Here is a 27,701-nt window from a genome sequence, read left to right as displayed (position 1 = left end):
TTGGTATGAGAAATAAACTTTATTCAAAAGACAGAGCCGATGGAAAAAGTCATCCGGTTGCCTTCATTCTTGGTTCAGGAAACTGTGGGCCTGAGCTTTATTGTTAGACTTGTCTGCCAGACGTCGCTGGTCGTCAAGATTTTTCACCAACGCCTACTACTAAAAGTACCGTGAACATGCATAGGTAAACTTACAAAATAGCAAAAATGTACTGAGACTAAACGAATAAAAGTGCTAATAAAAAGAAGCCCAATCGGGGTCATTATGGATGGTTATGTATTGTATGTAAGTATCAGTGATATTGTAAAACACTATTTGTGAAGTGGGCAGTGCCACCCGTATAAGAGAAAAGGAAGAATAACGACACTGCAACCACACCGTGGAATGAGTTCGTGCAAGATATGGGAAGAAGAATAAAGCTAGCAGAGGCCTTTGTCATGCATAAAATAAATAGAACCTAATTATAAATAAAATGAATGTAAGCAGCTATGCACGCGAGCTTTATGGTGCCTCGGAATCAAGCTTATTTACTACTTTAAAACAAAAAGTAAAATTACTTCCCAACTTAATAAACAGCCAAGCCCTTTATGCCTAGCACTGGCATGTGAACGCTGGTTACGATCGAAAAAAAGCGGTTTGGTATGCAAGCTAACAGCCGCACTCAATTACGAAGTGATATGCACCTTCACAGGGCGTAACGTATATGTATTGTACGGACATCTCTAGCTCATCTAATATACATATGATGACTGATGACGCACCAATCATGAATTATTTGTGGGAATGGAACAAGACCGTTCGTACTACTATATGAGCTGATGGACAGAAAAGCAACTTTGACCGCGTTTTCATTGCGACTCCACATCTATAATGTCATCGATTGATTCTTGGGGCTTGCTCAGGGAGTCCTCGTTGCGTTTTTGCTCTTCGCTGTAAATCGTTCTCATCTTATGACTCACCATTGAAATTTTCATCATGTAATGATCGACATTCGCACCACCAAAATCCAAAACCTGAGTGTCACGAAAATGCACGCTTCTGAAAAGGCGTTCCTGAGTGGCTTCGTCCATGTGACCAGTTCGGACTGCGTCCCTGACATTCGAATCAGGGCTCAGTGTGCCGAACCTGCGGTGAACTTTGGACCGATGCCCCAAAGTGCTAGACACCAATCTCTTGGTCGTTTCTATAGCCCGGTCAATCGTAGCCGTGGAACACATGCAACGTTCCAGAAAGTCTTGTTTGAAATCGGGAACATCCATGGAACGCCGGAGCCTAACGCTCATATCGAGAGTGAGATCCTTGTTGAACTCCTGAATGAGTCGTTCGGGTGCGCAGTCAGCGGTTGCCACCAGCTTTACTACCCGCGGTGGCACTCGCTTATTTCTCCGAATAATGGATAGCACTTCGGGAATGAATACTGGCTCGAACAACTTGCCGCACGTGAGCCTGAAATCTACGAGCCAGCGGCACTTCGCGAGAGCGTCGGGCAAGAGTCGGTAGAATGGGGTGTTGTCCTCGGATTTTAGATCGTTGACATGAAGGTGAAGCTTCCGCAGACTCTCGTTCATGATGCAGAAGCGGTAGAACCAGAACGGCACCGGATGCTTCAGTGACCATCCACTCATGGTGAGCGAGCGAATCGAGATGCTGGAGGCAAGCCCGTGGAGCAACAGGATGGATACAAACTCGCAGCACGAGTCCGCCAAAGTCACGTTGAGTTCAGTCAGGCGGTTACTCGTCTCTGAGAGAAGAGAGACACCCAGAAAAGCGACGTCATATGTCCCGGGCACAGACACTTCTATTTCTAAAGTCTCCAGCGTCTCTGCCACTGCGAAAAAGGGCAACAGGGCTAGAAGGTGGCTGAAGTCGAACGAGTGACTTTTGAGCGTTTCTGTAGGAGAATCACCAAACGAGAGATTCAACTTGCGGAATGCCACATCGTTGCGGACGGCAATGATAAGAAGATGAAAGTCTTCGCCGAAGTACACTTTGTTAACACGTACTGTGCCCACGGGGCTCGTTCTCTGCGAGCATACAGAGAGCTGACGCTGTCGCAAGCCTTGGTCGACAATCTTCCTCGTCACGTCAGCGTGACTCACTGATGACGAAGGCAGTACTCGACCGACATCAAGAACTTCAAGGGTCCTGTTGGTGTCCAGGGCGTCCACAAGAATATCAAGGTGCTCGCAAGTAAGGTCGCCTCTGATATGTAGTACCTTTAGATATCGTTGTCGAACAAGCTCATTCTCTGTGGCCCGTATTGCCGAATTGGGTTCTGAAGCCTCCTTAGCGCCATTTCTCTTCAGGCCTTCCGCTATGGCTTTAACGCCTCGCGTTGTGATGAATGATTTCTGCAAATTTAATACTTCCATTCGGGCTTTTTCTACAAACTTGCTCAATACGAACTGATAATAGCGAGTAGGAAGAGTCGATTCCATGTCTATAGGCAGAGAAAGGTGCTTCAGATGAGTGTTTGCGTTGGCTAGGTCACAGAGTGCCATGAGCTCCGAAGGAGTGGTAAGCTTCCGACTAATCTGGATTTCGATGATTTGTTCGTTTTCACCCAATCGTTCAAAGATGAGCTTCAGGTCGCATGGAACGTCAAAGTGAACCTGCTTTACACGCCTACACCCGGGTCTGACCAGGAGTAGGGACAGTTGCTTGCTTCGTTCGAACCACAATCCGGGATTAAGCAGAGAGATGGAGAAGCACTCGAGGAGCGGCAGACCCTTAGCCGCTTCAATAAGTCCGTCCAAGTTTCTGAAAATGAATTTAATATACCTTTCAGACGCCATGAGGACGGTTTAAAAATATTGATATATTCTTTCTTAGACCACATGTATTTGAGCCTGATATGTAAAAAAAGCAGTATTTTATTGTGGTCTACCTGATTTTCACAGTTTCGGTATGATAAGGCTTGTGCCGGTCCTGAAGAGTGACCCTTAAATTGACGCAGGCTGCGTCTACGTCAGGACAGTAAGGTTTATTTTACCATCATGTCGTGAGCCTTCAGCAGAGTTTGTCCCTAATTTAAGACAACTCCACTGTGACGAACTCGCCACCACCAGACACTTTCTTGGTCAACACCTATGAAAACCATGGGAACAGCCAAATCCAGAGTAATGATTCTTTAAGTTGTACCCTGATTTTATTGTATCTTCCTAATAAACTTATGATTCTCTATCGAGATAATGCATGGTGAATGACTAGATTAGAAAAAAAATTAACAATTGTTTGACAGAATGTGTCTAGCTCAGGTATTTCATGTCGTGACGGCACTGGCTTGCCTTTATATGTCTGCATGGCTTTGTTAGACTGTCTAGAGTTGGTCAGTTACTTGGAGGTGCGCAAAGCGGCTTCGCACCTCACCGAGCGAACCCGCTTAAAGTTCTCAAAACGATTTTCACCATATGGTTTTTTCCAAAGTTTTGTTTTGAGGCATTCGCATAAATATTTAGTTAATAATAACGTAGTTAAAATTCCTTTAGTTAGAATAACAATATATTCTTACTAAACCACAGTATTAACTTCTCTCTTTCGTGAATGATTTGTGCCTTTGATAAATCAAAGCCAACCTGCAACACTCTTCGAACTAATCTTTGAATGACTTAGCATTAGAATGTTGTAGGCAGCCGCCGGATCTAGCCTTGAATATTTTGCAGGCGTTTGCCCCGCCCGGTTTCCTCATTGCTAATTTAATGTAATTTCCTTTTGTTTCCTAACTAAGCACAGGCAGGCCCTAAAAATTCGCGCGTACGACGACGTAAGCCTGCATAAGCTGGTGGCCTCCTGTGCTATTCCACATGCAGTATTGTGCTGGTATTCCTAACTCACTGCACCACACCCCGAACATATTTGTCACTCATCACTAGTCACACGCGAGGTCTGTAGCGTTCGAAAATTTCAAGAGACATCACGACACCTCCTTCCCGAAAATCCTGTGACAACACGGAAACACAATATCAGTCAGGCTGCCGCACGGCAACCCTAAATGTTGCAGTTACTCGAATAAACCTTGCCGATCTTTCCTAAGCTCACGGTGCACTTAGGCAAATAGTGTTTCACATCCCCGCTTTCTTTCAAAGAATTCGTCATTGCAGTTTATTGCCTTTTGAATAGATTGCCGGGAACATTTTTAAAGTATGTCTTCTACGAGTGGAATATATAGCAAGGCCGTGTCGCACGCTCTAAATGAGTGATTTCCATGTGTGCCTGTCAGCACGCTGAAAGTGACGCAGGGACGAATGACACGGGAAAAAAATTACGTCTGTTCCTCAGTGCACGTCATGACTTTGAGCACTTTCTCGATATTTTTCTTTGAACTAAGAGCTTCCATGCAGTGTGATCAAGAGTGTGCTGGCGTTATTGTACACTTTATGTAGTTTTATATTATGCGCAGCTCTGATGCTATAGAGCTCAGTGCACGCATGTCGATGCATAGCATGGGGGCAGCACTAATTACGCATACACCATAAATGGTCAATGTGCGCCAATATTTGTCCTCACAAGTGGACATATTGATTTTTGGCATTAGTGTAAAAAAGACAGTGTGATATATACCTGACAGTGAAATCGTTGATTTCATGCCGCGTGTGGCACCATAACACTTGGTTCACATGTTCTCTAGAACATCTACTACCGATTGGCAGTATTTTATGCCCATATTAAAAAAAACATTGCAAAGCCACATTAACAATGCAGTTTAGTCGTTGATAGCCAGGGGGACGCTATAGTTCGAAGTGGCTTTGAAGAGAGGAAAAGGGAAGAAAAAAGCGCAGTTCCGTTACTGCCTCTCTCAATGGAGGGCACCTCAAGAGTTATGCGCATGGAAGGGGAGAATGAGAATTAAAGAGACAGAAGAAAGGGATAAAATATAGGTGGACCAACCTTCCGTACGCAGTAAATAGATTCCCTTACTGAAAAAAAAGAGCGTAACCTGTGGGCGACCATTCAACACTGTGGTCTATATACTGGTTACGGCACACATCTGGTGACTCAAAGGTTTCTGTATCGAATCTCTGCCATGGCTGCCACTCGATGGAGGCAAAGTGCTATAGGCCAGTGAATCTAGATTTAGGTGCACGCCGAAGAACCCCGAATGGTCGAAATCGTCAGGACCCCCCCCCCCCCCCCTACGGCATCCCTCGTAGTCACATCATGGGTTCGGCACGTGAAGGTCTAGCAATTACTACTGTTATTACCTGTCGGCGATATGGCACTTCTTTAGCGTGAGCTTCCTCAGGAACACGTTGCTTGCGACTAGCGCGGCGAGGCGGCAATTGTCGTCTGGGTGCATCAGGTACAGTCCGTAGAGTGACAGCTCGGTGAGCTGGGTCACGTGACCGAGAAACAGAAAGAGGTGGCGCCCTCTAAGCAGGGTTTTCCCACTGACTCCCAATTCGAGAATCTTGTAGTCTTCGTGGAGGCGATATCCCCGACAGAACGTGCCAGGAGACTGGGCCACCTCGGTGAGGTCAAGGCGCACTCGACGAATGCATCGGTGCACTCGTAGAAGCCACGTGATAAGACACTCTCGCTCGTAGAGGAACTCTGCAAGAGGACACGTGTTCAGAGCTGTAGACGCATTTCGATGTCGTGATGAGAACAGTGTCGCGAAACTGTTGTCGTACCGGAAAAGAAACGTCTGTATTGAAACTTCTATTACAATTTAGATACACGTAGTTAAAATGAATGACCAATCGATGACCTTGAAACCGTCCAGTAAGGAGATGAAAGCTTGAATGGGTGAAAATTTTTCAAGCGTGCAGTGTCAGTGAAGTCAATGTTCTAACAAGTGGCCTTGTCTTCTTCGAGGCTTAAAGGCTGAAGATGCAACCTTGAAAACTAGATTGATTGTTGAAACGATGGCTCCACTGACACTTGAAGTTCAAGAATTTTTGCACCTCTTCACACGTGACCCCTCTCAGGAAGCATCAGCGCGGAAGTTTAGCAAAGTATAACATGATCACTGCAAATATAATCAGCAACTTTGGTATCGCCATAGGTTGCGATTTTGGTTGCTCTAAACCTTTCGCAGAGAATTCATGCTGTTCAATATTCAGCGTAATGGCCATCTTAACATTCAGGACTGGGAGGTACACAAACCCCAGAATAAAACAATATGTATCCTTGGGGATGCATTGTGAGACAGTATTCGTCACTGTAAGCCACCCAATGAACTAAAAAATAATGATCTCTTAAGTCGCAGCCTCAAGCGGGCATGTTTGTAATGAAAAGCCGAAGGTGGTAGAGTTTCTGCACAGTTTCACGAGAAAAATGTTGTCTAGCTTGTCTGCTCCGAGATATGCCAGTGCGAAGTTTAATCACGGTTTCCAAAATTACGTATTCAAGGAAAAGAAGATCGGCGTAATGTTCCTCCCTGATGTTACGCGCCGTAATCGCGGCACTGAGCAGCCAGTGGCGAAAAGGTAATTGTTATCAATTTTGTCAGTGCCTTTGACTCGTTGCCAGAATAAACACCACACTCAACTAGGCGATCAGCTTCGGCACATCGGGGAGGAGCTGTGTGCCAGTGCGGAGGAAGAAATCTCTTAAAGAATGCAGCAAATCTTAATAATTACGCAACGCTAGTACTTGAATGATTTTTAAATGTTTTCCTTGATTCATACGCCAGTCCGCTCCTTTGGTGAAGCTATTTTATGATTAACTGTGAACGTCTCCCGGGGCCTTTCTAACATTGGGCCTCTGCGTATACATTCAAAGTTCCTATTAGTGTCGGGGACTACATCTCAAACACTATTATGTACAGCACTTACGTTTGGACTCCACGTCTATCTTACGCGCTCTGTCACGAATCGCCTCTGCGTTGGCTCTCTTAGGAAAGTCTCTGTCTACATGATGCAGCGAGAAGGTACCAAGATGAATCTCCGCGATCTCGATGTCATATCGAAGCAACAATCTGGCTAAGGCGTCCTGGAAGTTTCGGAGCCAGCAGGGCGCCTGCTCTGTGTTGGTACACCACCAGTCCAGATCCTTCGCAGGAACTTCCTGAATGACTCGACGAATGTGGAGTACGAAATGCCCAAAGCTTTGCCATTCTGGAAAGACGCGCGGCGCCTTCTGGTGCAGAAACTGGGAGAATCTCTTTAGGTGAGGTGAGACGGAGGCCACCGGTGCCTGCACATAGTAGAAGGTCAGTACCAGATTGATCGCAAGGTCATAAGAGACTTTTTTTTAAATTGTACAGCTAGCTCTGCTGCTACGCAGTTTGAACAACTAATTGCGGCTACTGCGGAAATTGCGACCGTTCAGTGTTCTATAGAGTGCACTGGCATTGCACAGTACACGACCTTATACCATTTCACCTCAAACGAGATGCGATTGTGGTAGCCGCATCGGGCATGACAGTCGCTTCTGTGGTCGATGGTTGAAGTGTCTGTGCATCGGCAGCCACTATCACGAGCCACAACAAGAAAACGGCTCAATACCTTGCTACGACACTCGCATGTGGTCTATCGGAAGTCTATCTCATAACGCTCGATAGATGAACAGCGTATTGGAATTGCGGAAAGTCTATAGATATCACCAGAAGTGTGAGCACTGCCGGATGGTGGCTACACAGAAAAATGAGGCTGATTCGGACCAATTTGCTGAAGCCTCTACCTGGCAGCAAGGTATACCACCAGTTAGCCAGCGTTCTCGGGCTGCATACACCCACAAAAGTAACTGAAATTGAAAGTTTTATTGCTTCAAAGAGCTTATTTGCGGGATGGCTGCCTCAGGATGCTAGAACTAGATTACCTTAAATTTGGACAGTGTTCCTGAAGAGCGTTAAACCTGTTTCTTTAAACGAGCTCCCTCGACTCTGGCGTTTTTGTTCACTTCAATTCAGTATTTTGTATCTTTATATTAAACATATAAGTACCGATTGTGTTACCGTTTGTGCACTTTTTGGTGGCGATTTCCGGCCAACGCTCGCGATATGCTCCAGTTTGTGCACAGTGCTCGTTTTGGCTGCAGAGCTCTGAGGCTGAGTCCTCGTAGCATGACGCTGCGCCTGCAATCTTCGAGGCCTCCTGGACACCGGCAGCGGCCGCTTGAACACACCGTCGAACAGCGTGAGAGTTCCAGAACATTCTTCCACCGGGCTGTCAGGCTTGGAGCGTGATTGCGGTGGTCCGCGAGTCTGGGCAGGTGCGAACGGTTTCGACTCAGAAAGAGCCCTGTTTTTATGCTGGGCATCATCCCACCATTGTTCCCTGTGAAAGAGGAGAAAGAAATGTATCAGTCACTTTGAAAGATTGCGCATCGCGCGAATCGCAGTTGCACCCTCTAGCGCAATGATGTATTAGCGGTGACAAAAAACTTGAAGCGTCCCTGATCTTTAGCTGTGGTGTCTGAACAAGGTAATGGTTGGGTATAGCTAGTACCCCATGGTCAATCGTAGCTCATGATTTATTATCAATTTACTTCTGTTTATTGATTTGTTTCATATACTGCTGGCTTTTATTGAAGGCCATAGGCTGCAAAGCGGCAGAAATAAATAACGCTGCAACCCAACATTAGGTCGAAAAAAAAGGAAGTGCACGAAGTAATTTAAAGAGAAACAGCGAAATTGGCAAAATATGTAAAAACAACAAAAACAAATTTTGTGGTTGTCATTTCGAAGTTCGCGCCTCTCCATGTCTGTTTCATCCGTTGTTCAAGTAAGTTCGCACAAGAAAAAATTTACCTTCAGGTTTGGTATTTGGTCAATAAGACTCGCGCATGGTCAGTAAGCTCGTGTGACCCTTTGTATTACTTAAGTTAGCACCGTATTTCATTAGAAGAGCTCTTGTAGCGGCTAGTGGGAACATAATGAACAAATGTGGCACTGCTGCAACTTTCACAAAGACGGCAGAGAAGAAGAATAGAGATGAAATGCGTTTAAGTGATGTAATTAAACGAAAAGAAAAAAAAAAGACATCGGCAGAGACAAAGGCTGAGGGCACTTAGATGATGATGATGATGACGACGATGATGATGTGTTGTGTTTACTTGTGCAAGGGCCATGGTTGGCCATAGAGCACCAGGACTATAGCTAGATAGTGATGGACGGTAATGTATGTCATCTGTATAAGGGCACAAAATCTTGTGCACTAAAGGTGCTTAAAACTTGTAGATTTAGTAAAATTATGACAGTGACGTTTAGTGATTTAAAACGGAGCCATTGATCAGTGTGTTTAAAAGCTGTTACCAAATGAAAGCACTATGGCCTCGCAAGAACCTTCGCAAGCAAGGGTTCGCAGTGTGGTGCATTCGGATATAATTCCGAAGCAGCACTCTCCTTGAGAGGATGTACTACGAATTTCTTGTAAAAGCCATTTTCAATACGGCAGCATCTTTCAAAAAGTTCAAAGTATCTTTTTGTGTGACGAATGGTTCATTTCCTAAAAACACTACAGGACGGAGCGGGATATTCCGACGGTATATATATAGTTCAAAAACGCGCTTTCTCCCTTCCGCTTCTGATTGATTGATATGTGGGGTTTAACGTCCCAAAACCACCATATGATTATGAGAGACGCCGTAGTGGAGGGCTCCGGAAATTTCGACCACCTGGGGTTCCTTAACGTGCACCCAAATCTGAGCACACGGGCCTACAACATTTCCGCCTCCATCGGAAATGCAGCCGCCGCAGCCGGGATACGAACCCGCGACCTGCGGGTCAGCAGCCGAGTACCTTAGCCACTAGACCACCGCGGCGGGGCTCCCTTCCGCTTCTAACTCGCAGCATTGTAGCAGGACATGGCGCACCGTGAGTGCTTCCCCGTGTCTATCTGCATACTGGAAGATCTGTACCAGACAAGAGGTGACTGTGTGTGCCATACATGTGTAAGTATTGCAACAGTTTGCCTAGACTTTGTTGTTGATAGCCAGTTGCCAATAATTGTCCTAAGTAGACGGAGCTTGTTTTGTGTTTGGCCATCCCACAAGCGTTGCTGGTACATTCTGAGTCGTTTTCGTAGATACGGCTTGATATCTATTGCAGTGACAGCTGCGGAAGAAGTGGCAGTGTCTGCGTGGACAGATGTGGCCAACTGGTCGGCCAGCACGTTGCCAGCGATCTCCTCGTGCCCTGGCAGCTGGAGCATATGACTATCTGCTGATCGGAAGCGTAAATGGTACACAGAAGAGAATAAAGGGATATAATCACACGATTCTTTTGCTTTTTTTGTGAAATTTTAAGGGTTTTACGACGCTTTAAGAGTCCCTGTATACGATGCTCCTCAGTATATTTATTTCTTTAATGTGTTCAGCAGCTGTAAATATTGCACGGTCTTCGGCTGTTCATATGATTGCTTCTGGATGCAAAACTCCGGCATGGGAGAAAGGTGGGCCGATGGCTTCGTAAGACACACTATCATAAGACTTAGATGCAACTGAGAAAAATTCAGGACACGAAGATTTGCGCTGTAATTCTAAGCATGACATGTGAATATGTGCAGAAGGCGCGTCTTTCGTAATTTCTACAAAAGACAAATCGCACTCTACAAGCTTCCACTGCCACGGTGGAAGCTGCACAGCAGGAGCCATGAGATGATGTTTGAAAAGTGCGACATCCATTTCCTCCACCAGGCCTTTCTAACGCGAAGTATGGCTCTCCCTGCTGGGTGATTGTGGAACAGACGAGAATTATCGGATGTGCTGAATGTTCCATGTTTCCACTTACTTTAAAAAAATACACCAGTGCTGCGTAAGTCCTCTGAAAGGGAAGCGACCACTCATTGGACTCTACATAAAGGCTCTCAAAAGTGCTTCAAATGGGTTCTAAAAGCTCCCGCGGAGAGGCGAATGCCTAGGTGGTGGATTGGATCAAGAATCTTTATTATGCTGGGTGTCGCAGACTGATAAATTATGGCCCCTTAATCAAGAGGAGTACGTACATGGCTTTTACAGAAATTCAGTAGGCACTTTTTGTTACTACCCAGGGTAGTGCGTGCGAGTACCTTTATAATGTTCATAGTTTTCATGCATTTGTTTCTCATAGATTTAACGTGCGGTACAAAGGTAAGCTTTGCGTCCAGAATCAGGCCTAGAAATTTATGCTCCACCACTACAGGCAATTGTTGACCATGTATGCTAATTTCGGGATTGGGGTGGAAACCTCTCTTACGAGAAAAAAGAACACAGGTGCTTTTTTGTGGATTTAAGAGAACCCGTTCTCATCTGCTCATTTAGACACCTTGTTCAGCCCGAGCTAGACCTGCCATTCACAAATAGCGAGATTGCATGATTTGAATGATATCTGGATTTCATCAGCATATGTAGAATAAAACATAGCTCGTGGGATACTCAGACGCAATGAGTTCATTTTTATAAAAAAGAGTACAACTAAGTACACCACCCTGTGGATCTTCAGTTTCCTGCACAAAGAATCGTGACAGAACATTTCCAACCTTTACACAGAATGTGTGGTTTGTCAGATAATTGTCGATTATATTTACCATCCGGCTACGTATACCTAAGTGTGAGAGGTCTCTTATTGTTCCAAATCACCCCGTAGTGTCATAGGCTCTTTCCGTATCGAGAAATACAGACAAAAAGAACTGATTGTGAACAAAATTTTACGGATTTGCGATTCGATATGTATAAGATGGTCAGTGGTTGATCTACCCTTTCGAAAGCCGCCCTGGTATGGGTCAAGCAACTGCTTAGACTCTAGAAAATGTAGTAAAGCAGTTGATTATTTTTTCGTATTTACAAAGGCGACTTGTCAGTGCTATTGGTCTGTAACTTGAAGCCCAGGTTGGGTATTTTAAATGTTTGAAAACTGGAATTATATTGGCCTCCTTCCGAGAAGATGGGATCTCACCAGAGAACCATATAATGTTGTAAAGGGAAAGGAGCGTTTTTTGTGTTTTGAGATGTAAATTTTTAAACATCTTATTCAGTACTCAATCTTGACCTGGCGCAGTCTTATTGTAACTGTTTAACGAAGCCAGCAGTTGTGCTAAGCCAAATGGTTGGTTGCTTCGTTTTTTACACATTTCCGTTCAAGTTTTAGTTTTTTTTAAATTTGTGCTCTGTATCTTTGGAATGTAATGGAGTGGTGTAATGCACTGGAAATGGGCTCAAAATGTGCGACAAGGAAGGTAGCTTGCTCTTCCAAACATACAAGTTTGCTGTCCTGTAATTCCTTTAACCTTATTCCATACTTTCCCTTCATCAGTGTAAGAATTGATACTGTATATAAAACATGCCCAGCTTTCTCGTCTTGGTTGTCGGCACGTTTTATTTCCCTGGCACTTTATGCGCTTAAAGTTAGGATTTTCTGCCGTTGGAGATTCACGCAGCCTACCCCACGCTTTGTTTTGGATTCTCCACGCTTCCATGCATTCATCGTTTCAGCATGAAAGACGTCGTTTGCCTGACAGTCTGCTTGTTTGTGGAATACATTTGGTTGCACCGTCGACCAAAAAAAGCAGTGAAGTAATCCACAGCAGCCTCTATGCTTAACGCACTCATCTCATTCCAGGTTAGGAGAGTCACTTTTTGAAACTGTTCCCAGTCAGCTTTTTGGGTGAGCCACTTAGGAACCTGCGGAGGATATTCATTGGCAATTGTAGTGCTTAGAATTATAGGGAAATGATCACTTTCATATAGATTGTTGATAACTTTCCATTGGAGGAGCGCAGAAAGCGATGGAGATAAAATGCTAAGGTCTATTGACGAGTATTTGTTGTTCGTGATATTGTATCATGTGGATGTTTTCCGATTTAAGAGACATGTGCCAGAAGAGGAAAGGAATTGTCTGATTAGACGACCTCGCGCATCACACCGCGAAACTCCCCATAAACTGTTATTCTCGTTGAAGCCTCTAAGAAGAATATACGGCTCTGGAAGTTCATCAATTACGGACTAGAATTCTTGTTGAATTGGCAATGCGGAGGTGTGTAGATACAACAAATTTTCGCTAGTTTGTTGAATATAACAGCTGGAACAGCCACTGCATCAAGAGATGTTTGAAGCAGTAAATGTGTACAGGCTTTTCCTTTATTAATCATAATGGCAACAATACCGGATGACACGACCGCATCATCTCGGCCCTTTTGAAAAACAGTGCAGTTGCGTAAAAAGTTGGTGTGTTTCGATTTTAGGTGTGTTTCTTGCACACACAGCACATACGGTGTATGTTTGTGTAAAAGTTCCCGGACATCGTCGAGGTTCCTCAACAGTCCTCTGACGTCATATTGGAGTATTTGTGTCATTTTAAAATTGTGCGGTGGCTTGTGTACAAGAAGTGTAGCCTCAGGTTACAGGGCCTTTTGGGGGCCCTGTAATTCGGAGTTCTTTTCTGGCGCGCTGCAAAGAGTTGCACCTGTATTTCGGTGTCAGAGTCGCCGGAGGAGTGGCACTTGTATTCATCGCCTCTTGTAAGGTGGTGGATGGTGCCTGCTCGGCGGGCATGTTCACAGGACTTTGAGACCTAACTGCGCTTGCAGTGGTTCGGGTTCCAGCAGACACGGGAATCTGCCAGCGCTGTTTGTCACGGGGCGGAGCAGTATATGCTGCTCCACGCGGGGGCGCTGATAGCCCGACCGTGGCCCCACTCTGTGTGACATTCGTGGGTGCAGAAAGATGTGGCGCGGCGCCCCGGCGCGTCACATCTGCGAAGGAGGGATAAGAGGAGTTGTGCAGTGCAAAGCCTTTACGTGCCTCTTGAATTGACAGATTGAATTTGACACTGAGTTCTATTTGTTTTTCTTGTTTCCATGTGGGGCACGATCGTGGGTAGCCAGAGTGATCTTCACAGTTCAAACAATGAGTTGCTTCTGAGGTGCAGTTGTCGGATATGTGTTGAATGGATGCACATTTTGGGCAAGTGGCGCGCCCTCTGCAACTCTGCGAACCATTCCCGAAACTCTGACACTTAAAACATCGAGGAGGATTGGGGATATATGGGCTTACACGGTGCTTACAGTAGCCGGTTTCAAGTGATTCTGGTAATATCACTAGTACTGAAGGTGACAATTATGTGCTTGGTGGGTGTTTCTTTCTTGTCTCGTCGTGTATTATATTCTCTCTACCTTGACACATTCTGGTCTAGATAGCCCTCTAAAGGTTCACTTTCTGAGAGTTCGAAAAGATCATCATCAGAAATAACGCTGCGGACTGCGTTCATTGATCGTGGTGGGCCTACTGATACTGACACGTCCCCGAATGCTACAAGTTTTGAGAGACTGCCATACTGAAGCTTGTCGCGGACCTCCAGAAGAAGGTCGCCGCTTCCCATTTTGGAGACGTTATATCCGGGGCCAACTGCTTATGTGAAGATTTTCGATACAAGAATTGGTGAAATCGATCGGACTGTCTTATTTTTTTTCCTGGCTCTGTACTACATGATACTTGGGAAAAGATTGTTTTGGTTTGAAAAGTACAACTTGTTCTTTCGGTGCACCACCTTTTCGGGTGGCGATGAGGGAGTGGGGGAAAAAGTGTGCCATACATGGAACATAATGTTTGGCGGCGGTGGTGGCCACCCACCACCGAGCCCAACAAGGAGACGCTGCAAGATAGAACACTTGAAGACGCCAGCCATTCATCGCCGCTATAACCAAAAATAACTACCCAAGTTTGAGCAATTCCACAAGGTTAAGCCTAGCCGTCAGAACATTTGAAAGTAAATAGAAAAGAGAAGATGACGGGATAGATTTAAAGAGGAGAAAAGACGAAGATGTAGGGAGAGATAAATAGGAAAAAGCGACAGCCGGTTTCCCCTGGGTGGGTCAGCCCAGGGGTGCCGTGTGTATACGTGAAGCCGGGGCCAAAGGAGTCTGTTGCCTCTGCCGGGGGGCCTTAAAGGTCCAATCACCCAGCATCGGCTCAACCCCTAGGCTTCCCTTTTACCCGGACACGGCTAAGCCACACACGGCGAAGCGTGGAAGAAGATGGAAACTCCCCCTTCCCCTTGCCCCCCCCCCCCCCTATTTGGCTCGGGCCCAGGGTGTTGCCACACACCAAATGCCTGCTTGAGCAGACGCCCCTGCTGGGCAGATGGCACTATGGGCACGCCGAACGCGGGCAAACATTAGTACTAAGAATAATGAAAACGCGTGCATCCTTGTTTTCTGGAAGTTTAACTTTCACAGTGTGCTAAATTTGAATCCGAGATGAAGAACATGCGCAACATAAACCACGTGTGAGGAGAAAAGTAGACTATATGAAGAAGACAGCTATGGAAAAGAGAAAACGACCTGCAGAAGTGTGGCAGCTTGGGCTAGTTGGTATGACATGACGATAGTTATAGCGCGGGAACAGAACGACGCAGAGAAAAGAATCACACAAAGAACACGTGTCCTTCGTTTCCTTCTTGTGTCTTTGTTGTCGTTCTGTTCCCGCGCTATAACTATCGTCAGACCTGCAGAAACCTTGTTTACAGTGGCGCTTCATGTTCAAGGATACTTAATCTAGTCTCGGCCCTTGGTGGAACTTTCGGTAAAATAAACAAATAAAAATAAGTACATAGGAGCGGAACCCCGTGACATCTCCAAGGCAAAGTTTAACGCTCGTAAGACCAGTGAAACCCGTCCTTTCCCATTTACCTGTAAGCTTGAACGGCGGGCACTTCTGTCGGTGCACGTGGTCCAGCAGGCTCGTTTAACCGAGCGCCGATATCGTCTAGGATTCGCTGCGACGCTCGCCATCGAGAGCGCAAATGGCGAAGGCGCTCGTTCAGTCGGCTTTGTTCGCCAGAACTGCAAAACAGCAATCGTCGAGGGCCGTCATGCTACGGCGGAAACATTCAATGAATACTGAAAAAAAATCTGAAAAATCTTACAAAAATCCTGAAAATGAATGCTCGATGTGCGATTACATCGAAAAGAAGACGTGCATCATCGAACTTTTCTGCGGATAGTCTTCTTCGTGAGCGTGCGCCAAGCCGCTCAGCCAACTGGAGTTGGAAGCAACGACGTCATGACTACTTCATTCCATAGCCGGACGGCGGTCATTTATTGAAGCGCTCTCGCCGTTATAGTTGCACAATGTATAATCATGTTGGTGCCTCTCCCAGCGACTAATTCACCTCTCATGATGCAGAGAATTCAAATTTTCCAAAAAATAGAAGTTGTGGGCTATACCGTGCCAAACGACGAGAAGGAGCGGAAAGTGCTAGGCAGGCAGTCAGTCAACTATATGATCTAACGTGCAGTGGTATATCACTAGATAAATTATTGTTACGAATCGCCGCGTAGCCAGACGGTGGCACATCAGGCCTGTTCCCCCTCTCCTTCCCTCCTGAATTTTTTTGTCGTCTTGGCATACAAGGCGAAAAATGAAAAAGTTCAAGGGGGTGCCAGTTCCCCACCCCCCCCACCCCTTCTCTGGAGAAAATTTCTGCTTACGCCCCTGGTTACAAAAGATATATAATACGTTGTTTCATCGGCTTTATCGAGGCATAATGGAAGGTATTGCAGCTGAAGTTGGTCACTTTGTGTTCCCCTATTGCGTCAGCATTCGATCGCTGCTCAGCTAATTTCTTTATTCGCTCCGCGTGGCAGTGCGTGCATAGAGTTTCACAGCTGTTTCGTAGCTCTGTGCCCACAGCATATGCTTTCACATACCCGCTACCACACGCCATATACAGGTTGAGTTAAACTAGATTGGCTGATTCCTCAACGCTCGGTGTGTATACTATGTGAATTTAGGTAGAATGCTTTCCTGTAGTAAAACGTTGGGAGAAAAGAGTTTTAGATAACATTTGTACGAAAAACAGTAAAACAGTCTCGGTAGACCAACCTCTCTTTTAAGTAATAAGCAGCTCTACCTAAAATGTGACCACATCTCTTGTCATAGGTGCCCACAACGAACACTGATTGATTGATATGCGGGGTTTAACGTCCCAAAATCACCATATGATTATGAGAGACGCCGTAGTGGAGGGCTCCGGAAATTTCGACCACCTGAGGTTTTTTAACGTGCACCCAAATCAGAGCACACGGGCCTTCAACATTTCCGCCTCCATCGGAAATGCAGCCGCCGCAGCCGGGATTCGAACCCGCGACCTGCGGGTCAGCAGCCGAGTACCTTAGCCACTAGACCACCGCGGCGGGGCGCCCACAACGAACACTAGAGCAGATTGTTTTCATTTACTTCATTTAGTCTGTCACTGCAGCTGTGATGCTGAGTGTGAATGAATTCCTGGCCTGCATGTATTCGAGAGTTCGTAAATAGGTGCGCATCGCTGTTTGCATACAGATAATTCTCCACACACCATCAATCTAAAGATTCGGTTTACATTTATTAAAATGATTTTTTCACCGACGACACAATACTATTAGAAGGCGTACGAAATTCGGAAGGGATTGACTGAATTGACTAATCAAGAAATCAAGTACAGGAAATGGACATGGACCGTGCATGTAGCACGTAGGCAGGATGGCCACTTGTCATCAAGGGTAACTTACTGGATTCCCAGAGAAAGCAAGTGGGTTAGGGGGAGCCGGAAAGTTAGGTGGGCAAACGAGATTAGAAAGCCTGTGGGTATAAAGCAGCAGCAGCAAGCACAGGACCGAGTTGACTGGCGGAGCACAGGAGAAGCCTTTGTCCTGCAGTTTACGTAGTCAAGCTGAGGATGGTGAAGATCTTCATCACTAACTTCGACTACGCCGGCTGTTGTAACGTTCACTGTTTAAAATGTGAAATGATTATTCCTTTATGCTCAAAGCCAAATCATTTGTTCTTCAAAGAGCTCCACTGAAAAGAGTTATGGTCTAATTATTCCTTGCGGAACATATCAGCGTTGATGCGACAATATGAGGGGCAGTTAAAGTGTGAAGCTAACACCAGCTACTACAAGACACACGTTTTTTTTTATCAGCACAGCTTCACATGCCCAAACAAGCAGCAGCTGATTATTTGGGCCTATTGTTTCACGTGTCTTCTTGCCTTCAATTAGTTTTATGGGCCACATGGGAGCACAAACATTTCCTACTTATAATAAATATATACGAATGTGAATTTGAAGCCCCACCAACCAAGTAAACAGAACTCTTCGCTGTTCAACGACCGTTTTAAAATTGCGTTCACTTGGATTACAATTATCGAAGACTGCTTCATTAAACCGAAATACCTTTCTCTCAAAGGGACAACCTGTTCATCCGAACCGGGTCCTGTGCAATCTTCTTGCATAGTCATTAGCTCATTCGTCGACGCCTTGTGCGAATGTTCCCCCGATGCGTTACCGCCATTTTTGCGGGCAGAATGTTCTTCCGAAACGTCGTCTTCGCTTTCTGTAACAACACGTCTCCGACTGCCGACAACGGGCTTCAACTTGGAGCTGGAGGCCACAGTAGAAGTCGACTCTTCTTGTATCACAGAAAGGGGGGCGAACGAATTTACTGTGCCTGTGAAAAACAAAATTACCATATTAAGAGTACTAGCCCACGTGCGTGCACAGCAGTCAGATGAACAACACTGCATTGAAAGCAAAAAAGTAATGTAAAAATGAATCCATCCTCCATGTTAAGGTAAGTTCATCTGATTGTAACATATACATCTATTTTTTTCTTGTACAATACTGCGTCCCCTTGCCGCGAAATAATCTCGAAATATTAATAAAAATAATGATAATAATAATCATCAGCCTGACTACGTCCACTGCAGGACAAAGGCCTCTCCCATGTCCCACCAGTTAACCCGGTCCTGTGCTTGCTGCTGCCAATTTATACCCGCAAACTTCTTAATCTCATCTGCCCACCTAACCTTCTGTCTCCCCCTAAGCCACTTCCCTTCTCTGGGAATCCAGTTAGTTACCCTTAATGACCAGTGGTTATCCTGTCTACGCGCTACATGCCCGGCCCATGTCCATTTCCTCTTCTTTATTTCAACTACGATATCCTTAACCCCCGTTTGTCCCCTAATCCACTCTGCTCTCTTCTTGTCTCTTAAGGTTACACCTACCATTTTTCTTTCCATTGCTCGCTGCGTCGTCCTCAATTCAAGCTGAACCCTCTTTGTAAGTCTCCAGGTTTCTGCTCCGTAGCTAAGTACCGGCAAGATACAGCTGTTATATACCTTCCTCTTGAGGGATAGTGGCAATCTACCTGTCATAATTTGGGAGTGCTTGCCGAATGTTCTCCACCCCATTCTTATTCTTCTAGTTACTTCAATGTCGTGGTTCGGCTCTGCGGTTATTACCTGCCCTAAGTAGACATAGTCTATTACAACTTCAAGTGCACTATTACTATCTCGAAGCGCTGCTCATTTCCGAGGTTGTTGTATATTACTTTCGTTTTCTGAAGATTAATTTTAAGACCCACCTTTCTGCTCTCCTTGTCTAACTCCTTAATCATGAGTTGCAATTTGTCCCTTGAGTTACTCAGCAATGCAATGTCATCGGCGAAGCGCAGGTTACTAAGGTATTCTCCATTAACTCTTATCCCTAACTGTTCCCATTCTAGGCTTCTGAAAAGTTCCTGTTAGCACGCAGTAAATAGCATTGGGGAGATTGTGTCCCCCTGCCTTACACCCTTCTTGATTGTTATTCTGTTGCTTTCTTTATGAAGCACTATGGTAGCAGTTGATCTCCTGTATATTTCTTCCAGAATGTTTATCTATACTTCATCTACGCCCTGATTCCGCAGTGTCTGCATAACGGCTGATATTTCTACTGAATCAAATGCCTTCTCGTAATCTATGAAGGCTATGTATAGTGGTTGGTTATACTCTGAGCATTTTTCTATTACCTGATTGGTAGTATGGATGTGGTCAATTGTTGAGTAGCCTGTTCGAAATCCTGCTTGTTGCTTTGGTTGATTGAATTCTAACGTTTTCTTTACTCTGTTAGCAATTACATTTCTAAATAGCTTGTATACTACAGAGAGCAAGCTGATTGGCCTGTAATACTTCAAGTCCTTGTCATCTCCTTTCTTATGTGTTAAGATGAAGTTAACGTTCTTTCAAGACTCTGGCACTCTTCCCGTTAGGAGACACCTCGTAAAGAGGGTGGCTAGTTTTTCTGACACGAAATAATACACTGGGTCAATATTGACTATACGGGTCGGTGGAAATTATACGATCATGTTGTTGACAACTTCCTAATGGTTGCATTCCGGTTCAAGCTTTGGAGCTCTTTCTTGTTGCGTTTCTGAAAGCAGATGCCTCAGTTTACCACTCCACCAGAAATGATACTTAATGCAGTGCAAGAATACTGCTAGGCAAACCGCGGTTGTAGCACTGCGATTCATTACACGAAACTTACCCCGAGTACTTGTTTTGTTACAATCCTCATCGGGACTCGTGGTAATAGTGCATGGCTTAGGGTTTCCGCTCGGCGGCCACAGTTTGTGAGGCTGGATTTCTTGGCTTGCGGAATGCGATACACCGGTAAACCATTCCAGAAGCTGATGTGCGTACTCCCGTGGTTGTTCTTCCTGAAACGAGATTTTGCGTTTTGCTTGGACAGTTAATTTTACTTGCTGTGAACACAGATGGCTAGCCATTTGGTACATATGTTTTAGGAGCTTGCTCGGCAAGCTTCTTATGCTCGCGCCTTGTCTGGCGGACGCCGGCGTGTACACCAGTATTCCAACAATGCTCACTAGATGGCGCGCCGCCAACCAAGGTGTTGGAATTCTATAGCCCACGTGCTCGCCTCCTCGCGACTACGTACACTTCGTTCTCGTCGCTTCCTAGGCACGGTAGGACGTAACAAGTTTCTACGGTCAGTGTTACACACAGGCGCTGATATCCTCCCAAGCCCCGCCACCTGCCTACTCTCAATACCATTGAAGAACGCCTCATAGCTGTACGTCTGCCATTTTTGAGGGTCACACATATGACCCACTACAGTGGCCAGTATTGCACAAAAGAGCATGTGGTTAACGTGTTGAGCGACGCCCAAAACTCTGCAGTGTCGACTGCGGAACGTGTGCAACAACGCTGCCTTCGACGTACACATCATGCGCCGGGTCATTATAACCTTCCCACAGAAATGTTCTTACCAAGTAACGTCCTGTGCACCTTTGAGCAAGCTTCCCTGAAGCCGTTCACTTTATGGATATAGCCGTTATTTTTTTTTGTTAGACTATGATCAGTTATACTGCCCATGCTAAGCAAAAAAAAAACAATGAACCGAAAAAGAGTCGTAAACGGTTAAATTGAGTCTCCCAAACCAGCTGCACCAGTTCGTACAGACGACGTGCTTATGAGCATTGTCGCCTGAGCTGTAGTCCATATATGCATATGCGTGCATCTATGGAACTGCACCCCTTCAGACGGGGTGAAGGTTAGTCGCACGCTTCTTACTAGATATGTCAATGTATGGTCCGGACTTGGCGTTCCCACCCCACCCTAGTGGCAGCCTTCGTTCTTATATGTCAGTGTATGGGGCTAACTTCTAGGCCCCCGCCTTTTAGGTGACTAAGGAAGGAAGCCCCCCCCCCCCTCCCCCTGGACACACTTGAGCACAGATGGCTTATAAACATGTGTAATAGATTAGTTGCAGCTATGTTAACACCCAATGACGCGTTTGGAAATTTTTCAGTTTGACGCATTGGATAGAATCCCAGCAGAGCCACTGAAAATAATAAGAGCAAATTATGGTGCATCACCCTGAAACCACGACAGTAATTAAGGAAAACGTCATAGTGAAGGGCTCCAGAAACATAGACCACTTGGGGTTGCTTTACGTGCTGCTAAATATCTGCCGATTGGACATCCGTGGTGGCTGTCACTGTGTGTGGTTTAACTCGAACCTGTATGCGCTGGTAATCAAGGTAAAAAAAACCTAGAACCACCTACAAATGGCCTAGAAAAAATTTACATCACTAGGCTAAAGCATAGAAACATCTTAGAAGCAACCACACTTCACAATGGTTCATTTTCGCTGTTTCAAGCTACAAAATTTGCAGTTTTTTCAGCAGTCTCAAGGGGCTTAATAACGAAACAATCCCATAAAAATATAACGATGCTATTTATTTCGGCGCTTCTTTAACGTGCAACTCTTTATTCACCTTATAGCAAGCTCAAGCTACTCGCTTTATGCTGATAAATAAAATATCTCACGAAGATTTTGATGCGTAAATTCCTGGCGAAAAGGAACAGAGAATTAAAAAGGGTAGAACTTTAACCGAAAGTTTATTCTGTCACATCGTCATGTGCATTGCTTTCTCACTATTGGCGCTGTTCAATAGATGTCATCAGTCATCGCAGTACAGGAAGCCTCATATTAATTGCACGTGACGTCACGGGCTCACAACATGGCTCCAACCTGGCGGTTTCGATGACATCAAAGCAGTGTAATAACGCGTTGATTAACCTGCCTCGGTGTGAGAGCGACGTCACTGAAACGGCGCTCGACCACTGCACATGAATAGCAAAAGAACCAGCGTGCGATGTACTGATGGCACTATGGTTAGTTCCCACAGTTCACATCACACAATATATGGTGTGGAAATGTGGAAGTCCCTGCGAGCGATATATATATCGAATGCACCTGCTAAAGATTACATCTGTTCGAACAGATAGTTGGAATGTGATTCAGAAATTAACAGTGTAAAAGGAGTTCATGGCGTCAGGATATTGGTTGAAACGCAGTGACAAAGTTGGGTAAGCTGCGCTGGGTATTCTTAATTTGGTCGGCGATGCTCGATATTGTCACGTGGCTCTTAATGTTAATGAAGACAGCACCCATTATGTCCACGATGAAACTTGTGACCGGCAAACGAAAAGTCCGATTGCAGCAGTACACTATAATTTATACATGCGCAGTCGAGTTTTAACGTGATAGCGTTAGAGAGCTCGTGTCGCAGAAAACCCGCCGCTGGCGTCGGCCCCGTTGGTTGTGAGTGAAAAATCACGTGTGCGTCTGTGACCGAAAATTCAAGTGACCGAGATAGCTGCGCGAGGCCGCTATACTTGTCCACGCGTGCGCGATTGATCACACTAAAAAGCCGCGATTTCAAAGAAAAAAAAGTGCTCAAGGTCACGAGGCCCAGTAGTTTCTTTGCCCTGTTACTCCTACCTGCTTAGCTTCCAGCGCTTTCATCGGGACGAGGAAAGAGCTGACGCCATTGCAGCATGCGACAAACCTTTGTAACTCCACTCGCACTGGACGGATTCTTAAAATTTTCGCGGCATTGAATTCGTGAGGCAGTAAGCTCTTCTAGTTAATTCATTTCACGGTTACCTGAAAAAGTGTTTCAGGGTCCCTTTAACGCATTTTGTTCGACAGGTGTCACGATGAAAACGAGCCCATTCGGCAATAATAGCGCGCGCTGGTTTATTCTACTGTGTGCGTGAGGGTGTGCGCGCGTGTATATGTAACAAAACATAATAATAAGTGTGCAGTTATGGGTTCAAGGGTGCACTAGGCGCCGGATTTCGCTATCGTGTTCTACTCTTGAAGACGAAGCTTAAGGGTCCCCTAATTTTGCACCAGCATTATCGCTAGTGACCACGTAAGTTCCAGAATAATTTGTGATGTTCGCGTCGCAAGCATTCTCAACAAAATGACCTACTACAGTTTAGAAGCTTCTTAAACACTGTAGGCACAGTTCACGCTGAATAACTTTCAGAGTGTAACGAGGAAACAACAAAACTGTAGGAAAGAGTGTGACAATATGAATACAATTTTTTCCAGTAATGACATTTAACGTTATCGCGAAGCTACCGGCCATGCGCATCAACTTGAACTCATAAATTAGGTACAAGTGCCTCTATGGCAACGGCAGCAACTAAAAGGCTGCCATGGACGTGCTTTGTCTAGTGTCCTCAAAGAAACTGTTATTCCAATAAAGTGGCAACGCACTTGTCTCAGCAGGTTGATTGATTGATATGTGGGCTTTGACGTCCTAAAACAACCATATGACTATGAAAGACGCTGTAGCGGAGGGCCCCGGAAATTTCGACCACCTGGGGTTCTTTAACGCGCCTTCAAATCTGAGCACACGGGCCTACAACATTTTTGCCTTGTCACAGCTGGTTACAACGAGGCAGGGCCACAATGCATGCTGCACTAGGAAGCCGTAGAAATGCGTTCACTAAATTAGCCCTCGCTTCACTCGTCCATTATTTCCTTCAGAAGCTCGGAAGAGTTCAGCGTATGACGCATGCACCGTAGCACGATAGTATAACGCAAAGCTTTGCGTACGCTTTCCCAAAGCTACTATAAAAGCAGCGAGTGTCTGAGCCCCAGCGTGACGTCCTGCTACCATGTGTATTCCGGTATTGTTTGAACGTAACTAGCGTTGAATATTGGTACGGGATCATATTAAAAAATATTGGAAACGTATCGGCATGCTCCATTGCAAATTTCGTCGAAAGATGATAATCGTATGCCGGCCTTCTTTTCTGCATAGCGTCGCCTTTTCTGCTCAGCCAAAGAAACACTAGAATCTTTAAAATTACGTATCTGTGTTTTTTTCTAGTAAAGGCACACACTATCTAATGCCTACAGCATGCTGCCCCTCAGATATTCGTAATATTTGCTTTTTGATCTAAAATGTTCACAAATATGAACACAACCACTGCTTGAAGAGGTCTGGGCGTTCAGGAAGTGCTTAAACATAGGCCGGGTGGCTGAATAATGTGACTGACAGAAAGACAGACTAAAAATTTCTGTGTTGAAGTATGACACGAAAGACTATGATCTTTGGAAATACCAGAAGCAAGGTAACCTTCAGCTACCTTGCTTCCGAGGGATCGCTTTTTAACAACATATTTTTCCACGCACTGCTGAACCTGTGGTTGAAAATCCGCGTTAAGTGATGAGACTATTTATCGAGGGATATTCGCTACATAGGCCGCAAGATAGAAGTCTTCCATATTGAAAGCGAGGGAGTTGAGTGTACTGTTTAAAAATCTATTTAAAAAATTAGCGTATCTGTTTTTTCCGTGCTACAGGCAATGGTAGTACTGTATTGATTGAAATCCTTGACTGATGTTTTGGTTCCGCTGTTAATCACTGACAGTAACTTGAACTCCTTGCGTCGTCTATACGAGGTTAGCTTGTTCTTAATGCAACAGCGTTAAAGGGCCCTGCAACTCTTCATGAGCATGGAGAAAAGAAAAAAAAAACGTTGTCAGTGTTTATTAGAGATTCCACAGAACACGCGAGCCAAATACTATAGCGCTTCACCGTGGCCTGGAATTCACAATAAATTTTTGAAATAAGCTAAAAATTACTTTTCTTCTCTAGACAAATGACGGAACATAAAAAATCACCCATCTCAGCCTTTGTATGGGCCCTTTCCTGATTTGAGCATGGCCGTTACAGAAACCTGCGGTAAAGGCTGCGGTTGAAGAAAGCACACAAAGAAAACGTGGCCAGGGTCAGGAGGCACACGTGACATATTTTCTCCCCGCGTCCATAGAGTTTCCTATTATACACTAGAGGGAACACTGGCGCTAGTGTCTTTGGGAGCTGCAACGCACGGCGCTTCAGCGAGCATAGAAATGATAGGTTGGACACACATTTGTTTAATATTCGTACTTCTGGCCTGCGTCTGGCTCCGTGTGTGTTAATGTGGCAGCAGTTTTTTTTTACGAAAAATAAATTAGCAAATGTTCAGCGTTCGCGCTTCACAACCTTATTCTTTTAGGCTTACCATTTTGAATCGTGTCACAAATTTCAAAAGGGTTCATTCTTTCCTTCGAAACAAAACCATAACCAGCAAGAAAGGAATCCGCAAGTACGATTCGCCGTCTGCAAGTACGAAGAAAAGGCGAATGTGTGTACTACCCATCATTCCCATGGTCACTGAACGATCGCAGTGCCAGAGTCCCCTCTAGTTAAGTTTAAGAAACTATGTCCGTGCCGTCCTTCCCTGCTTATCTTCACGGCGCTTTTGTGGAGGGAGAGAAGAGAAAATGCAGTCACAGTGTGCGACTAATCTTGTAACTCCGCTCGTACTGTGCAAATAAAAAAAAGTTATGGTGAAGAATTTGTGAAGCAATAAGCTTGTTTAATGAATTGATTCCATTACTACCTAAAACGTGTTGCAGGGCCCCTTTAAAGAGCTCGTTTCGCAGAAATTACCGTGTCGTCGTCATTGGTTGCGAGCGAAAAACCATTTTGTCTATCACATAAAAAATGATGCAAGTAAAAAAATAATAAATACTACGTTCTCTGAGTGAGGATCGAATGCAGGCCGTTTGCGTGACAATCAGGTGGTCTATTAAACCAGCCACGAGCCTACTTGGAAATAACCTAATCTGCTTGGAAATGCGGTGAAAAAAAAAAACGCGTGATTTACAAACACACGCATCTTGGGAGCAGCTCGCACAATAGATGTAACATTGCGTTTATATTGCGTGGTATACAAGCGTAGATTGCCGTCGGGTGTCACAACATGTGCTTATCGTATTGGCTTGGCATCTTGAAGCCGGCTACCCGTTACAAAAGGCACAAAAGTACTTCCACGTATTCCCTTAAGACCACGTAGCGAGTTAGAAAAGATTTGAGGATCATAATTGTTCTTGGTTCAAAACATGCTACCCACTGTGAATAATGCAGCCATATGCGAAGAAAGCTTCACCGACACAAGCCCCTTTCGACTTCAACGATTACATTGAAGTTATGCGCTATTGGAACATCATACAACAAAAGGTATGCTCTAAGTGGTTGAAGTATGCACGTGGGACATGATATCACTGCCATTCTATATGATGTTCAGCTTAAAAGTTGCCCAAGGTTTTAACACCTGACATGACTCAGTGACAGAACGCTGCAGAAGGCCTGACTTCTGTTTTGCCTTCGTACCAATGGCTCAGATTGCCCCGCCGTGGTGGTCTAGTGGCTAAGGTACTCGGCTGCTGACCCACAGGTCGCGGGATCGAATCCCGGCTGCGGCGACTGCATTTCCGATGGAGGCGGAAATGTTGTAGGCCCGTGTACTCAGATTTGGGTGCACGTTAAAGAACCCCAGGTAGTCGAAATTTCCGGAGCCCTCCACTACGGCGTCTCTCATAATCATGAAGTGGTTTTGAGACGTTAAACCCGACATATCAATCAATCAACGAATGGCTCAGATTAATTGAATATTTCGCAATTTTTCGCGCAATACCCATGACGTTCACAACTGAATTTCTGCGAAACGAGCCGTTCAACTGCATTTTGTCCTGGTCCCAATTAACGACAGTTGCGGATTCACAGCGCTGGCGTGCGGAATGCTACACCTAAGATAGTGACACCTCCCATTCTTACAAAATATTATAGATCACGTGGTGGACGACTGAGGCCACAGCGCTCACCTTCACGGTTTCCGAGGTGCCAGTATTCTCGGAAAAATATGTCCGCATCATCTCCTCGATGCCTTCGCCAGTAAAAAGCACTGGCCCATCGCTTCCTCGTTTCGGGTTCTTAGGTGGTGACTCACTGTTTGAACCATACCGCTGGCGGGTTTTCTTAAGATTCCAGAGGTCTTCAGCTTTGTCCATTCCTTCGTGTTAGGCTTCACTCCCACAGCCGACAAAGTTGCGCGTGTACTCGGTCACGACCGAGAAATAAATGGCAGCCCCGTCCGCAACTATTACCGTCCCATACAAGAATAGTTAGCGTAAATGACCCAACCAGTTTCTTTCCATCGCTTTCGTGACGTAAAACGTTTCTGCAAGTAAGAGATAGCCGAATTTTTTGGCACACATACATGTTTGAATACTTGGTCACAGATAGAAAACTTCAGCGCATCTACAAACTTTAGCATAGATTGTGACATCAGTAACCAGACAAAGATAGTGTATCATGGAACGACAAATTT

At 45.2% G+C, this 27,701-nt stretch overlaps 1 protein-coding gene across 1 annotated transcript; it reads right to left on the bottom strand.

Moving 5' to 3' along the window:
* On the bottom strand, nucleotides 1-27,499 carry LOC119165771 (uncharacterized). Its single transcript, XM_075871530.1, has 8 exons — nucleotides 27,196-27,499; nucleotides 20,204-20,375; nucleotides 18,074-18,347; nucleotides 15,546-15,698; nucleotides 7,898-8,219; nucleotides 6,777-7,137; nucleotides 5,202-5,550; nucleotides 1-2,760 (listed from the first exon to the last, which is right to left on the bottom strand). Exons 1-8 carry the CDS (start codon nucleotides 27,379-27,381, stop codon nucleotides 849-851), a joined length of 3,729 nt encoding a protein of 1,242 aa, XP_075727645.1. The 5' UTR covers nucleotides 27,382-27,499; the 3' UTR covers nucleotides 1-848.
* Between the last annotated feature and the right edge of the window lie 202 nt (nucleotides 27,500-27,701).

This window comes from Rhipicephalus microplus, chromosome 8 (assembly GCF_043290135.1).
Source record: "Rhipicephalus microplus isolate Deutch F79 chromosome 8, USDA_Rmic, whole genome shotgun sequence".
Classification (NCBI taxonomy): domain Eukaryota; kingdom Metazoa; phylum Arthropoda; class Arachnida; order Ixodida; family Ixodidae; genus Rhipicephalus; species Rhipicephalus microplus.
This window is presented reverse-complemented; position numbering and strand designations above follow the sequence as displayed.